Source organism: Delphinapterus leucas, chromosome 21, assembly GCF_059928025.1.
Source record: "Delphinapterus leucas isolate spDelLeu-1000000601 "Yukka" chromosome 21, BTC_Dleu_Yukka2, whole genome shotgun sequence".
Lineage (NCBI taxonomy): Eukaryota > Metazoa > Chordata > Mammalia > Artiodactyla > Monodontidae > Delphinapterus > Delphinapterus leucas.
The window spans coordinates 12,972,619-12,989,853 of record NC_143149.1 but is presented as its reverse complement, the minus strand read 5'-3'; the positions used below and the strand labels follow the sequence as shown (position 1 = coordinate 12,989,853).

Genomic DNA, 17,235 nt, shown 5'->3' with positions numbered 1-17,235 from the left:
CAACACACAGATGGGAACTGAAGCCATGACGGTGGATGATCATTAAGGTTACAGATGGAGTGAACAAAGGGACAAGGACAGATTCAACAATTACTAATATCCAAGGGATGAAAGAAAGAGACAGAGAAGAAATGTCCAACTAAGCTAACAGAAAATGGGGAGATAATAAGGAGTCCTAGGTATACAGCACACTAGGGCACTGTGACCTAGTGTTACCCTAATCTAGCAATTAGACGTTGACTTTTATGCCAGTCTTAGTGACTATGTTCATGCCTTTTGCCTTTGGTACTCTGGAAACTGTCAGACACTTGTTCTGAAATGGATTACCTGTTACCTGAACTTCAGTCACTCATCTGCTTGCCCTACCCCTGCTCTGATATACACTCAGGATTTTTGCTTTTATTCAGACCTTGGTTTTCAGTGTTCCCTTTCTGCCTATCTGTTCCCCTTTGGACTGAATTCATTTTATACCTGGGCCTATATCTCTAAATGTCCAGTCCTGGAATTAATCCTCTGGTTACACTTTCAGGCTTACACATCTACACTTCTCTCCAACCCTAAGATTTGGCCTGGAACAATAAATAAGGCTTCGTTAGTGTGGCCTGGAACCCAAGCCCAGTTCTCATGTACTAAAAGCTAAGGCAAGGCTAAAGCGAAGGTCAGAAATCCAGATCTGAGGCATTCACAGATAAGACTTGAATTAGGCCTCTCCTGCATTACCCAGAAAACTTCTGAAAGGACTCCTGTTGGAACAGAAACCAGGACCAGGGCATGCATGGCCATCCCAGTATCTACAGCAAGAGGAACTAATGCCAAGGATATCCTGAGTACATTAATGTGTCTAAAATGTATCTAGAATAGGAAGATAGATCTAGAACTAAAGGCCAATCCCGAAAACATGAAAAATCATGATTCATTTTTTTAGGACAGGTTAATGACCATAAAACCTGACAAATAAAAAACTTTAAGAGGAAAGGAAAGCATACGTTTTTAATATAACTGTGACTTTTTAAAAAAAACAGTACACTTACCAACATGAATATTATCTTTAAATGCCACATCATGGAGCTGAAATATTAAATGGCGGCTAAATTTTTCATTGGTGCTAGAATCCAAGTTGAGAACATCTTCAGCTGAACAGCTAACCCTGTAAAACTGCTGAAGTGCTTTACAAACATGCTGAAAACACAAGTAAGACATCAATAATTAGTGTTTTTTGTTTCAAAATTTTTCCATGAGCAAAATTCAAATATCTTGGTACAAGTCTGTTTTTTATTTTGATATCAGATTATTACATAACAATTTTACTGAATTACTTATGTACTGAAATATACATATTTAAATTATTATACATGTTTATGTTAAAAATGCATAGGCTCTCAGGGTTAAAGGCCTCTCAGAATTCAATTTATCTTATACATTAATCTCTAAAATCAAAATAAAAATATTTCTTTTTAAGCACCTCTTTTTATAAATTTTATTTATGTATTTATTTGTTGTTTGGTTGCACCAGGTCATATTTGCGGCAGGTGGGCTCCTTAGCTGCGGCATGCATGTGGCATCTAGTTCCCTGACCAGGGATCGAATCCAGGCCCCCTGCATTGGGAGCAACACAGTCTTTATCCACTGTGCCACCAGGGAAGTCCTAAGCATCTCTTTAAATATTATCTATGAGTTAAAAAGTCACAATTCCATTGTTTCTAGTTTTAGTTTTCAGAAAGTTGCTCATGCACACTGAGCCCAAATCTACGTCCAAGAATGTGGCCTCCAGGGCTAGGTGATGCTACTAATGAAAGCAGTTACGCATCACAGGAAGGTAGCGAGCGCAGGGTTAGGAGCACACGATTAGGAGTCAGAAAGGTTTGAGTTCTGGCTTTGCCACTTACCAGCTCTGTCGCTTTAGTCAAGTCCAAACCTAACATTCCTCAACTGCAAATGGAATAATAATAGAACCTAACATTTCAGGTTGTTGTAGGGAGCAAAGAGAAAATGGGAGTAAAGAGTTGGCCCAATGCTGGCACACGTAACTGCTTAAAAGCATCAGCTGTGCAGCCACAGAACAAGTCACTTCTGAAGCCTCAGTCTTCTCTTTTGCAAAACGAAGGTACTTTTAAGAAACACCACACAGGTATGGTACTGGCACAAAAACAGAAATATAGATCAATGGAACAGGACAGAAAGCCCAGAGATAAACCCACACACATATGGTCACCTTATCTTTGATAAAGGAGGCAAGAATATACAGTGGAGAAAAGACAGCCTCTTCAGTAAGTGGTGCTGGGAAAACTGCACAGGTACATGTGAAAGAATGAAACTAGAACACTCCCTAACACCATACACAAAAATAAACTCAAAATGGATTCAAGACCTAAATGTAAGGCCAGCCACTATAAAACCCTTAGAGGAAAACATAGGCAGAACACTCTATGACATAAATCACAGCAAGATCCTTTTTGACCCACCTCCTAGAGAAATGGAGATAAAAACAAAAATAAACAAATGGGACCTAATGAAACTTCAAAGCTTTTGCACAGCAAAGGAAACCATAAACAAGACGAAAAAACAACCCTCAGAATGGGAGAAAATATTTGCAAATGAAGCAACTGACAAAGGATTAATCTCCAAAATTTAAAAGCAGCTCATGCAGCTCAATATCAAAAAAACAAACAACCCAATCCAAAAGCAGGCAGAAGACCTAAATAGACATTTCTCCAAAGAAGATATACAGATAGCCAACAAACACATGAAAGGATGCTCAACATCACTAATCATTAGAGAAATGCAAATCAAAACTACAACGAGATATCATCTCACACCAGTCAGAATGGCCATCATCAAAAAATCTACAAACAATAAATGCTGGAGAGGGTGTGGAGAAAAGGGAACCCTCTTACACTGTTGGTGGGAATGTAAATTGATATAGCCACTATGGAGAACAGTATGGAGGTTCCTTAAAAAACTACAAATAGAACTACCATACGACCCAGCAATCCCACTACTGGGCATATACCCTGAGAAAACCATAATTCAAAAAGAGTCATGTACCAAAATGTTCATTGCAGCTCTATTTACAATAGCCAGGACATGGAAGCAACCTAAGTGTCCATCGACAGATGAATGGATAAAGAAGATGTGGCACATATATACAATGAAATATTACTCAGCCATAAAAACAAATGAAATTGAGTTATTTGTAGTGAGGTAGATGGACCTAGAGCCTGTCATACAGAGTGAAGTAAGTCAGAAAGAGAAAAACAAATACAGTATGCTAACACATGTATATGGAATATTAAAAAAAAAAAAGGTCATGAAGAACCTAGGGGCAAGATGGGAATAAAGATGCAGACCTACTAGAGAATGGACTTGCGGATACAGGGAGGGGGATAGGTAAGCTGGGACGAAGTGAGAGAGTGGCATGGACATATATACACTACCAAATGTAAAACAGATAACTAGTGGGAAGCAGCCGCATAGCACAGGGAGATCAGCTCGGTGCTTTGTGGCCACCTAGAGGGGTGGGATAGGGAGGGTGGGAGGGAGGGAGATGCAAGAGGGAAAACATATGGGGACATACATATATGTATAACTGATTCACTCTGTTATAAAGCAGAAACTAACACACCATTGTAAAGCAATTATACTCCAATAAAGATGCTTAAAAAAAAAAAAAAAAAGAAACACCACACCGGGTTATCTTGGAATTAGCAAAAATGTCTGTACACTGCCAAACACTTAGATACCAAATAGTTATGCAGTAAATTGTGTTTATTAATGTTATTTTGGTATTATAGCATACCACCTCCCATCATGCTCTCTGATCCTACTCTTCTTCAGTAAATTTTCTCAGAGAAGTCTTCCTCAATTTCCTTATCTACATCAAATTGCCCCATATATATTCTACCTCTATTTGTAGTACTTACACAGCTGCAATTTTTGTGATTATTTTGATAGGTTTCCTCTATATCATAGAGAATATCCCTCAGGATCTGTTCTCTCCTGCTTCTGTAAATAGAACCCTGATTATTAGCTAGATATGAGGTCGTCGAGAATAAAGACCATGTTCCCCAGACTCCCTTGCAGTAAGGTGTGGCCATGTGATTAAGTTCTGGCCAACAGGATGTGAGCAGAAGGAAAATATTCCACTTCTACATTATAATCTTAAAGAAAAGGGGCATGCTCACCCCTTCCCCACTTTCTACTGTCTAAAATGTAGACACAGCAATGCTGAGCCATCTTGGGCAATGTAAATAATGGCATCTTAGGAAGAGTAAAGCAATAGGCCTAGTCCCCTAATACAATGGAGTCACATCCAGGTGTTACATGAGAGAGAAATAACTTTCTATCTTGTTTATGCTCCTTTAATTTTAGGTCTTTATTATGGCAGCTAAATCTATCCTAACTTATTATCCTCCATTACATGATAAATTCTGTGAAGGCAGAAATCATGTCTTTTTGGGCTAGCCATTGTATTGTTAATGCCTAGGCACACTGACACTAAGAGGCTGAAAAAATTTTGATAAATGAATAAAGTCTAGTTATGTACTTTGGAGCTATACAGAATAAATGTAATAACTGTAGATAATAAAAGTAATCATAGTCCCATTAAGTTCTTTTTCCCAAGTTAAATTTTAAATAAAATTTTAAGTTACAGGGAATATAGCCAATATTTTATAATAACTATAAATGGAGTATAGTCTGTAAAAATTTTGAATCACTATTGTACACCTGAAACGAATATATTATCGTAAATCAATTATACCTCAACTTTAAAAGTTTTAAATTTATTTAAATATTTAAGTTGTAAAATCCAGAAGTTAAAAATATATGATTATTTGAGCAATGTTACCTGTCAACATAGTTTTATAAAATGCTTTAGCACCAGAAGTCATTCCATCTGGCAGAAGTGGCTTACTGGAATTGTCAGTTAAAAAGTGTCAGTATCAAAGGGCATTACATATTATCACTAGTTATTAGCCAGTTATTTATTAACCAACTGTTATGATAACAGCTAACCTATGCCTCCTCACACAGAGACGCTAAAGGAAAAGTACTTATTGTATTATACACTTGTTACATACACAGTAAGCAGTAAATGAAATTAATTTCAATATAGTCATTTGTAAAGGTTATATTAAGTAAAATAATCCTAATAACTTTTCTACCAACATGAGTGTGTTAAATTAAAATGCTGTGTAATTTTCAACTCAGATTTCTACAACTTTTTCCAACTTTTGTTGATGTTAAAGATGAGTTGTTCAAGACTAATTTGGATAAGATTGTATAAAGAATTAGGAGGAAAAAAATTTAAACACCTACATGATCTTTGCCATACCAGTGTTTATTCTTGTTACAAATGGAATTTGCACTAGTGTTGATTCCATTAGGGATAAGTTTCTAGTTTCTAATACAATGAAGTACTAATACTTCTTTTTTAACAGTATCACCATATTAAAGTGCCAGTGAAAATCTCTGAACCTTAATCCCTTGGTGGCCACACAGAGCCCACATAACAAATCCTACCTTAGACTGTAGAAGTGTATCATACACTAGAAAAGAGTCAATATCTATGGATTATTAAAAACGTAATTAAGGTTAAAAATTAAATACAACTTACCAACTATAATGAAATAAAACATTTAAATTTATTTTTAAGGGTCCAATGGCTATCTTAAGAAAAACATAACTTTTCTGTTGTTTTTTGGGAGGGCTGGGGGGAACTTATGTATATTTCTTTTGCTTCAAAGTCAGGAGAAAGCTGACATTATGATTTTTTTAAAAACCAGTATTTGCATACATTTTTCAAATTTAAAATAAAATGTAGAGATCCGACAAAATCAGCAGATATTTTTAATCAAAAACATTCTAATTTGGATGTATTTTCAACATTATAAAATGAGTCATCTACAGCTAACATCTAAAACAAAAAATAGTTAATGTTAATACCTACTTTGAGTCCAAATAATAGTCAATATAATTTTAGTACACCTTAATACAATCTTAAAAGATTTTATAAATGAACCTAATAGAGCTTAGTTGCACAAACCCATATTCCTTTTATTACTAAATAATAAAAGGAATATGGGTTGACACTGCTAAATCAAAAATATATACTAGAACTACACTTTTTCTCTTTGTGAAAAACAAAGAGAAATGATAATTGTAGTTCTAGACCAGGTTTTGCCAGTAACTAGTTGCTGGACCTGGAGCTGGAATTAAGTCTCTCTAGGCTTTAGCTTCCTCATTTATGATAATGTAAGACAGAAGAGTTTCCAAAATTTCTGCCAGCTCGAAATTTCTGATACTATTTTCATCAAAATTTTCTTGAAGTTTATCTTAGTACTCAATTTTTCAGTAAAAATTACTTCACCTAATCTTCACCAGAGTCAACTATTTGTAATGCAAAAGAATATATAATTAAGAAACAGAAAATTCCCAAACTGCCTCCTTTCTCAGTTTTTTGGGGTTTTTTTAATGTATTTATTTTTGGCTGCATTGGGTCTACGTTGCTGTGTGCGGGCTTTCTCTAGTTGTGGCGAGCAGGGCTACTCTTTGTTGCGGTGCACGGGCTTCTCATTGCAGTGGCTTCTCTTGTTGCGGAGCACGGGCTCTAGGCACACGGGCTTCAGTATTTGCAGCGCATGGGCTCTAGAGCGCAGGCTCAGTAGCTGTGGTGCACAGGCTTAGTTGCTCCGCGGCATGTGGGATCTTCCTGGACCAGGGATTGAACCCGTGTCCCCTGCATTAGCAGGCGGATTCTTAACCACTTCGCCACCAGGAAGTCCTCTCAGTTTTTTTTGATACAGCAATATTACAAAATATATGGACATAAACTGAACCTTCCTCCTTTCCAGAAGTTTACTCAGAAAAGTGGCATTAAGAAACAAAGTCAAAAGGAAGAGTAACAAGACAAAGGAGGAGAAACACAGAACCTATATATTACATAGGTTGGATTCATTTAATGACTGAATGTGTGAATGAAAAGACATACAGGTAGATATAAGGAGAAAAACCTGAGTCTGTAATTTACCTCAACGAGTAATGCAACCATCTTTTTCCCATCAGCTCCTGGATTGGCAAGTCTGTTAAATTCCAAACCAAAATAAAGCTTGCACACAGCATTTTCAGGAATGACTTCATAGCAGTGTAAGAGATTTCTTCTGAATTGAATAATTCAAGATTGTTAGGTTTATATCTCATACCTTTTAAATCACAGAAGTTGCTCTTGTATCTCAAGATAGTATATTAACTGTGATGTAATGACAGATAACTATGACATAATGAAGACAAGATAAGGTGAACAACTGCTTACCACAGGTTTACAGAACACAGTATCAAGAGTTTCCATCAAACAAGACCTAACAATCATTTTCTGTAACATTATTTAACTGGAAAATATAGCCAACTTATACTGCTATTTATTCACAGATAATTTTGATATCAGGTAACACTTCTACATTTGTTTTTGGTATCACCATGAAGCAAATTTTGTTTAAGAACTTTCTCAAACTGTGATCCCACAATCACATATTCTTGGGATTCCATGAATTTTTTAATGAGAATTTTTAAGTTCCATATTTTCATTAGGAATATTTTAAAAACTGGTTACATACACTCTGAATCACCTGACTTCAATGAGCTTTCAGTGCTCACATGTGCAGTTTCATTCTCACTGGTATCAAGAGGTATGACTTTAAGATGGGTTATTAAGAAGAAATGCTGACTTGATTAGTAAATGATAAACTGCTTAGTGCCATCATATACAAATAAAAGGTTTACAGTAATTTGAACAAAGAAAAGTGATGGTGGGAATTGTGTCATCACGTGGTACAGGAATTCAAAACAACACAATTTCTCTCTCCTAGCACCTGGTGAGATAATTCAGTGTTGCTATCACAAGGAAACTCCAGAATTCAATTCTAATAGTAAAGTAGTAACTAACTGCGTGACTGAGAACTATGAAAGCCAAGGCAGCCTGATTTAATTTCACAAGCATTTCCAAATGAAGGAAATGTAATTTAATGTGTTGTGCTTTAAAAGCTACTTACCGGGATTTATAGTAAAACCAAAGTTGAGCATACGTTGTTACGAGGTAAATACGTTGTCCATCGCCCACTTTGTATTCCAAAGCAAATACATGAACGTCCTTTACAAAACCAAAAATAATATTCAAAAAATTAGTAAAATGCAAATTTAAAATCAACTGTAGCTATTAAATGTTCATAAAGATTTTATCATTCAAATTTTCAAAAACTAGAACATTTGTATTATTGAAAACAAGAAAATTAATCACTAAATCTATGCCAATCAAAATCTAGTTATTTGTATTTATTTATATTTAGTCACTCAGGTAATAAATGTTCAAGGCAGAAACAATGAGAACATCCAGACTAAAACAAAAAAAAGAAAAATCATTTTTCAGTCACTCGTTTTACTTCCTATTATAGTTTTATCTGCCAGTTTATGAAAAAGAACTTATTTTTTTAAAACTACCTGAACATTATTGTAAATAATTTGGACTAAAGTTAATAAATTTCCTAGAGTATATAAAAATACATGAGAACCATTTTTAAAAATATATTTGTATGTAAATCTTAAAAGCTTAAGGAAAGTTTTAAAATGCAGAACAAGTAACTATAAATTATTGTTTCTCATAGAAAAGGAATACACAAGTTCTTTTGTTTCCACTTAGCTAAAGGTAACTGTCGAGCCTATAAAGGAACTAAACTTCCATTTTCATGAGAGAAATCATAAAAAGACTAAGTTATCCAATCCTATTAAAAATCTTCTCGAGATAAATTTTATAAACTGATGATTGGTAAATCCAGCAATCATACAGCTATATTTTTTTTAAAGTCAAGATTAAGCGAATCTGTATTTTAATTTCTGATACCTGAATTAGGGTTACACAAAATGCACACAAAAGGCTTTTCTTCTATTTCCTAAACTATTCTGATGAGATATGAGTGAGCTTCTGTTTACCAGGGAAAGAAGGTCCTCCTCCTTAAAAACTTATATCATTTTGAGTTTTTATATATAATCAATTTTCAGAATCACAATATATTTATGCTGGATTTATGTTGGATAGATGCATCTTTTCGTTATATTTCTTTATATTCCCCACAGTGCCCAACAAAAAAAGATGTGCAATACACATGCTTGTTTATTTTTGAGAACCATTCCCTTTGTGAGGCTAGCATGTAGCAAGCACTTCTTCCTCCCACTTCCCTAATGTGTTGGAAATTATGATAAATCCACTCTACTACTCCAAAGCACAAAAGGGACAGTAGAAAGGTAAAAATATGTGTGCTTTGGTACTATGATTTAAGTTTTAGGGCTTATTAACTCAAATGACATTTGAGACATTTTCATTTGCGATTGTTTAAATTCAAATTTCCAATCCCTAATTTCATCCTTAAAATCTCACACTCCGGGCTTCCCGGGTGGCGCAGTGGTTAGGAATCTGCCTGCCAATGCAGGGGACACTGGTTCAAGCCCTGGTCCGGGAAGATCCCACATGCCGCGGAGCAACTAAGCCCGTGCACCACAACTACTGAGCCTGTACTCTAGAGCCCGAAAGCCACAACTACTGAAGCCCGCACGCCTAGAGCCTGTGCTCCACAATGAAGAGGAGCCCCCGCTCACCACAACTAGAGAAAGCCCACGCGCAGCAACAAAGACCCAACGCAGACCAAAAAAAAAAAAAATCTCACACTCTACTTACTCATTTCCTGATATTTCTGTGGGTATTATTTTAGTTTAACTCTTACACTCATTCTATTATTTTTCAGTCCATGAATACAGTCACTTCTCCTCTAAGCAGAGCATCATTTCTATGTCATTACAAATTTTTTAAACTATTTGGCACTAGATATGTCATTTTTTTCATTATTAATATAAAGTAAATGGTTAATGATTCATGGATATCTTTCCTAAATAGTACAAAAAGATCGCAATTAAATTCTTCTGGTAAAATACGTGGACTGAAATGAAGACAAACAACAGATTTTTTTTGGAAATCTTAAGGTATAGTAGCCCTAAAAAAAAAGATGAGAAAAATTACCTCTTTACAGCTTTTAACAAAATTAAAAGCTTGAGTTTGCCGATGAAATAGTTTCCAAATGGATGGTGGTTCTTCTGGCTTAGACAATCTTGGTCTGTATACCAAGGACAATGGTTCCCTCTCATAATGGGATGCTCGTTCTTCAATTTGCTTCAGCCTTGCTTCCCATTTTCTCTTCATTGGTTCAGAAGTATGGGGAGACTAAATCCTATCCCAGGTAGGATCTCTGTGAATGACTACTAAAACAAACAAACATGGATGCCAGTTTCTTTGTTTAAAATATATTTTGTTTGGTAAAACTTCAAAGCTCATTTCTGCTTATTTCTTTGCTTTATAGTTTATGTTTTGCATGAAGTTTTGTGGTGAAACAAGGACAGGGCTGGTTATGAGAAATCTTTAGATCCTGGCTCTTCCATCTAATCATGCTACAGTTTTGAACAGGTTAATGAAGCTCCCTAAATTGTAATCAGCTGCAAAGTGGGACTCAACATTTTTATGTAGTCATCCTGAGGATACATGTCATAAGACATGAAAATGTTCTGCAAATTCCAATGCCTCATGTAAATATAAGAGTTTTTTGCATCACTATGGTTTTTATTATAATCATTTTGTTGCATCAAGTGCCATGTACCTCACCCAGGTGGTGGGCATCATTCCAGTGCTATTATTTCCTAGTGTAGAATTCATTTCTAGGCACCACTGTCTAGTTCTTAGCTCCCTTTTCCTCTTTTTCCTGCCCATTGCTCTTCTTTTCTACTCAAACAACTATTAGTTGGGAGGATAACCAGTGTATGAGTGGGAATTACAATATTGGCTAGTTTTGGTTTGGCATGTATGGTAATCATAAGCATGACTTAAAAAAAAAGAATAAATGTTAATCTGTTAACTTAATGACTACTTTTGTCATTAGTCAATTGAAATGTTTACATTTTAACCCTTGTTTCCTAATGATACATGTTTTTGTTTGCAAACAATGCTTCCATGTTAGCCATGCCAAAGTAAGGGGACCAGGCAATACCTTTCCAATTTGGGATTACGGTTTACTTACAAAGGAAAAAGGATAGGTTTTTAGAAGAGGGGGGAAAAGCTTCCAGTATAGAGAAAAAATGGGGACAAATTCTCTGGCATTCCTGCCATCAAGAGATGCCATCTAAGCCCACTCCCATAAGACTCTTGGCCATGTGACTTGCCAATGTCACATCGACAAATGTGAAGCAAGCAGAGGTTTAATAAGTGCTTTTGCATTAGATTTGGCTATCATGGAGTCCTGCTCTGAGATCATCATGCTATAACTCTAGCCTCACAGAGGATAAAAGGTCATCTGGAGAAGAACCAAGGTACCCCAGCTGATAGCAAGCACCAATTACCAGATACGTGAGTTAAGCCACTTTGGATCATCCAGCCATCATCTGAATTCAATGCCTGAGTAAGCCTGAGTGAGTTCAGGTGAGAGATCCAGCAAACTGCCCAGGCAACCCACAGAACTCTAAGAAAAAATTAATTTGTTGTTTTTAAAGCCAGCAAGTTTTGGCCTGGGTTTTACACAGAAATAGAAATAACTAATAGTTTCCTTCTTCACTAAAATCATCTATGTTGTAATTTATGTATGTAGAAAACAGATATATTAGGTTTTAAGTGACATAATATCATACACTAAAGCATTTGAAGGTAAAATCCCTATTTACCTTTGTCAATGCCTATCTAGTACTTGCATTGATAAATATGCTCTTGAATTTTAGCAGAAAACTTTGCAACATAAACTCACTGGCAAATGAAATATTCCCTGGAAAGAAAAATAGAATCACCCAAAAAGATTAAGAGAGGGTAGGAATATCCTAATGCATTGTTAGAAAAAAAGGCATATTATCCACAGATTTCAAATCTGACTTCAACCATAACAGACTTAAGATTATACTCTCAGAATTACACTTAATCCACATGGATATTATAAATTATAAGCCAAGAAACAGAAATAAAATTCTAAAGCTATCAACATAAATTTCATAACAGATTTGCCTAGGAAAGGAATACAATTTCTTTGGATTGAAGAGATGGGGCAATTTTTAATACAACTGTGTTGGTTTTTCAATATATGTGACAGGGCTCCTTATTGCTAAATAGATTCTGAGTATTAGTTTATTTAATCTGCTTCACACACAGATAAAAATCCCCTCCATTTAGACAACCTAACTGAGAAACTTTCTTCTAAGAAACTGACTTTTAATAAAGCCCACCAATTACTTAACGAAGAAAATAAACACATAATGCGATCAGAGGTGAATTATGACTCTAGTATCTAGCAAATAACTGACTAGAAGTAACCATGTGGATGTTCACACTTAGTTACAATGACATCGGGAAAATTTTTTCTGGTTTTGTAAAAATATTGGTATGACCATGGGAGTATATCATATATGAAAGTCAGAGTCAGAATGGAAAACCAGTTTAACACTTAACTGGACTGAGGAAACCACGCATGTCAACAGAAAAAAAGAGAGAAGCTCAAAATATGTTATGCCCCCTTGTTATTTACACAGTTTTAAAATTTTAACAGCTGGGCTGAAAGACAACTGGGGCTTAGACTCTTCAAGCAGCGGGGTTGAATAATAAAAGCAAAGGAAATGGAGAACAGGAAGGCATCTGGCATTCTCGTTTTGGACTATCATATTCCTCATGCCTACCCCCCGGGAGAACATATCACCATTTCAGAAATGCTGGTGGGGAAACAGTGCTGTCTTTTTTTATATACATATAATTACACATGAAAACCCCTTTTCACACAGGGACCATAACTACTTTTGTAACAGTTTCCAAGACCTAAAGAAGAATATTTGTTGTATTTTAAAATAGCAGGCTTAAGAGCTCTATTATTTATTTCTTAGCATCGCACGGGAATGATTGTTTAACCATTTTTGATACCAGTTTCAAAACTAAAGGTGGTCAGGCTAGAAAAAAGGTTGGCTTAGTCTTTTCAGAGTAACTATAGTGGGAGAAAGGACAGTGAGAGTGAGGGTGAAGAGATGACTCAGCCGACCTAAGCAGTCCTGGTTTCCAGAGGTTTATGCCTACACTTGTTCATCGGTGACACTTGACGGCCTGGTCCCCAGGAGCAGCTGGACCATGCGGCCCATGGTTCACGAGTACTGGTTTCTAGGGACAGATGAAGCCTGCCTCGCATGGCTCTCTCTAGCCCAGTTCTCCTAGTTTCTTTTCTTGTCTAATCACAAGTCAATTCCTATTCCCCAACTCGAACTTCTCCCTCTGCCCTGAGAATAGATGCAACAGTATCTTGTGTTTTCTGCATATATGTTCCAGTTCTAATATTTAGTAATGTTCTGGTATTTGGCAATGTTTTCTTAATATAATTCCCTTTATGGCCTCTTGTAATACATTTATACTATTTCTCCCACTGCTAAAGTATTCATAATAAAGTATGTGATTAAACTTCATTTACAGTAATAATAGTTTACTTCCCAGATGAATAACACCTTACAAAATTATTAAATATACTAATTGACTTTTTCTTTTCTTCTTTTCCTACTTCAGTCACCTTGCCTGTCTATGCTTGAACAGAGTAACTCATATTTAAATTTCCCAAAAGTCTCCTATAAGGAAGAAAATATCCAGTGGAACACTGTTTTTTCCAGTTCTACCTTTCTACCATCCCCACAGGATCTCCCATCCAAAGAGCCTAATTCTGCCAGACTAATCACCCTTAAGACCATTTTCAACAGCCAAGACATGGAAGCAACCTAAATGTCCATCGACAGAGGAACGGATGAAGACATGTGGTACACATATACAATGGAATATTACTCAGCCGTAAAAAAAGAACAAAATGCCATATGCAGCAACATGGATGGACCTAGAGATTATCATACTACGTGAAGTCAGACAGAGAAAGACATATCATATAATTCATATGTGGAATCTAATTTTTTTTAAAAATGATACAAATGAACTTATTTACAAAACAAAAATAGACTTCCAGATATTGAAAACAAACTGATGGTTACCAAAGAGGAAACGGGGGGCGGGGGGGCTTGTAAATCAGGAGCTTGGGATGAACACACACACACTACTATCTACGAGACGGATAACCAACAAGGGCCTACTGTACAGCACAGGGACCTCTACTCAATGCTCTGTGATAACCTATACGAGAATCTGAAAGAGAATGAATATATGCGTAACTGAATCACTCTGCTCTACACCTGAAACGGACTCATTAGCATTGTAAATCAACTATACGCCAATAAATTTTTTAAAAGACCATTTTCATAGCTTTTCCTAGCGACACTCATTAATGATTCAGAGCATCACTTAATGAACGCTAAAGTTTACCTCAAGAAGTCCAAACTCTCCAGAATCTGGCCCTCAACCACTTACCCATTCGACTTCTTCTTGTTCAGCCTTCTCACCAAATGAATGATGATGACCACTGCCTGCACCTGGCCCACTCCAGGAGCCCTCCTGCATGTTTCCCTCCCCTGGAATGCCCCACTCACCCTTCCTGAAGTCTTCCTCTCCCAGGCCCAGATCAGGTTCTGCCACCTGAGACACCTCTGTAGAAAGAAACTTCCGACATTGCTTCTAGCCAGCTATTTTACTATAATTAAAGTTTCTCCAAACTAATAAGTGTCATTTACACAAAAAAACAGAAAACCGCTGCTGCTGCCGCTGCTTTAACTAGAGCATAATTTTGGTAAGAAAGTTTAGCACAGGAAGGGGTTTGTGCATCACTACGGGGTAACAGGACTGGTTAAAAAAAACTAGTACACTAGTGCCTGCCTTACAAATAACCGCATGCCAACCACCGTGCAGGTTGGGAGTGGGTCCTATTCTTCAGTTTTACTGCAGCAGAAAAAGGACTGCCAAACACTGGTCCTCTCTCAACTTGGCAGGGATAAAGGCCTAGGTTTTATTCCTAGGATCTGAGTTTAACTAGTGTAGCCCTTAACAAGAGCAAACTACTTAGCCTTTTTAATTAAGCCCAGGTGGAAACTGGAATTCCTACCTGCAGGGGCTGCTGAAAGAAAAAGAAAATGCATTGCCACTATGTGAGAACACAGATAAGCACTCAAGGAACGGTCGCCATACTCAGAACGATGTATATCTGTGAACAAAACGGCACCCTCATTTATATCCAAGTAAACAAAAGTGCTGGAAGTGGGCGAGTTCTTCACCTGGGGCCCCTGACTTGTCAGAATGTCCTGAACCTCTTGAAATTTGATGGAGAATTTCGTGCTCAATTGGGTTGGTACATTCTTCTGCGAAAATGCCTCAGAGTCTGAAAAGAGTTCGTGACCCAAGACAGGCGGAGGCCCAGCTGGGCGGTTAAAGCTTTTGGTTTCGGGACAGGGAATTCGGGGTGACCTAAGGGAAGGCCTCCGGTCGCCCGAGGGGAAGCGGGGACTACCGGCAGGCCGCGACCCGCTCTCCGTCCTCCCGCAGGGCCTGCCCGTGACTCCCTTCTCCCTGCCCCCGGGGTCCGGCGAGGCCTTCGGGTTTCCCTCCATTTACCTCCAGAGACGCTCGCCGTGGGCGGGAAGCCGTGGGTCCTCTGCGGCTGGCAGGACACGCAACCCGCCCACTGTGGCGGGACCGAGTCTTCAAACCTGGCGCGGAGGCGGGGCCGGGGCGGGAAGTGGGGAGAGCGCGGGCCAGTGAGACGACAGCATTCTGGGGTAGGACGGGGAACTGAAAGGGAGCGGAGGCCGGGAAGGGCCTAGAATGGCCCGGAAGCGTGCCTGGAAGCCAGGAGCTCCCGGGACCCGTGAGTGGGCGGTGCTCTCGGGCTGAGCGGCGTTCTCAGGCGCGGCGGGACCCGTGAAGGGGCGGTGTTCTCGGGCGGAGCGGTGTGCTCGGGAGGGGCGGGGCCTGTGAGGGGGCGGTGTTCTCGGGCAGAGGGAGCCGGGGCCTGACTGACGTGTCGGCGCGGCGCTGAGCTTGCAGAGCTGATGGGAGGGGCCGGGGTGGGGCCAGAGGGGGCGGGGCCTGCTCGGGCGCCTACCTCTGAGCGCGGCTGCGGCGGAAGCAGAGCAGGAACCGATCCCAGCAGAGCGAGTCGGTGGCAACGGCGTGGGGGCTGAGAGGTGAGATATGCCCTCGACGCTTCTCGCTTTGGCGCCATAGGTCCTGGGCTGGTTCCCTCCACTCTCCCAAGCTCAGCGCCTGCCCCGGGGGCCTGCACCGGCCTGCAGCTGCCCCGGGGAGAAGGAGGGGACTGACCTGGTCCGGGCGGCGGATCCTTTGTTTTGGCGCGACAACGGGGGCAGGGACGAGCCCTGAAGCCCGCAGATCGAGAGACCCGGCCCAGGGACGGGAGGCCGGGCCGCGGAGCAGAGATCCGGCTGGAGACGCCGAGCCTGGGGGACGGGAGGCCAGACCGAGGATCGAGAGGCTGGGCCGGGGGTGGTGGGAGACCCGCGTGGGATATGGAGGGCGGACAGCGGGAGGCTGGGGAGCGGAGACCCAGCCGGAGACGCCGAGCCCGGGGGACAGGTGGCCGGGCCGAGAATGGGGGGTGTCGGGAGACCCGGGTCGGGTCGCTGAAGCCTGGTAGCAGGAGGCTTGACACGGGTCGCTGAGCCGGGGGAGGAGAGGGGCGGGAGGCCCAGGCGGAGGCGCTGAGGCCGGGGGGGTAGGAGGTCGGACCCGGGAGCGGGAGGCAGCGGGGATCGAAGGCTGAAATTTTAATCGGGAAGGTGGTGAGGAGGCTGGGCGCGGAGAAAAGATGACCTGAGGGCAGGAGGCGGGCTGGTGCTGTCCTAAGGGCTCTGGCCCTCAGGGCTTATCCTCCCATTGCTGGTGAGGATTTGGTCTCTGCTGCCTTCTTTGTCTAGATATTATCAGGTTGACGGGTGACTCCGCTTTCCAAAGAGGTAGTTTCAAGTATTAAACTCCTATTCACTTTCAGACCTGAAGGCCTCCATGCATCCTTCTAGCTCCTGCGGGTGACTATGTATCCATGGCCCAAATCCCTTAGGCTTTAAAATCCCCTCAGCCCATGTTGAATAAGAGTGCCTTAGTCACTCTTGTTTTCAGTGAGTGTGCTCTCAAGCCTTACTTCCCAAGGCAGCTGTCTCTTTCCCAGTTCTCAATAAGTGGCTCCCAAGCCAAGAAACTGGGAACCAACCTTATCAGCTTCCTCTCCCGGCTCCTCCAGTTAGCCG

At 39.8% G+C, this 17,235-nt stretch overlaps 2 protein-coding genes across 13 annotated transcripts in view; one reads left to right on the top strand and one right to left on the bottom strand.

The window, feature by feature from the left end:
- PRIMPOL (primase and DNA directed polymerase) overlaps positions 1–15,904 on the bottom strand; it is a 39,992-nt gene extending 24,088 nt beyond the window's left edge. For 4 of the 11 annotated variants that reach the window (XM_089903647.1, XM_022570948.2, XM_022570951.2 and 1 more), the window contains exons 1-4: positions 10,061–14,559; positions 8,046–8,143; positions 7,028–7,157; positions 1,032–1,179 (exon numbers count right to left, since the gene is read on the bottom strand). In XM_089903647.1, coding sequence (XP_089759773.1) covers positions 1,032–1,179; positions 7,028–7,157; positions 8,046–8,143; positions 10,061–10,240 — 556 coding nt within the window. In that variant the 5' untranslated portion in view covers positions 10,241–14,559. The other 7 variants (XM_022570943.3, XM_022570944.3, XM_089903648.1 and 4 more) reach the window with 7 other exon arrangements.
- A 132-nt stretch (positions 15,905–16,036) lies between these two features.
- CASP3 (caspase 3) overlaps positions 16,037–17,235 on the top strand; it is a 36,899-nt gene continuing 35,700 nt past the window's right edge. The window contains exon 1 of one of the 2 annotated variants that reach the window (XM_022570953.3): positions 16,037–16,155. The gene's annotated coding sequence lies outside the window, so the exon portion shown is untranslated. The remainder of the gene's footprint in view (positions 16,156–17,235) is intronic. The other variant, XM_022570954.3, reaches the window with a different exon arrangement.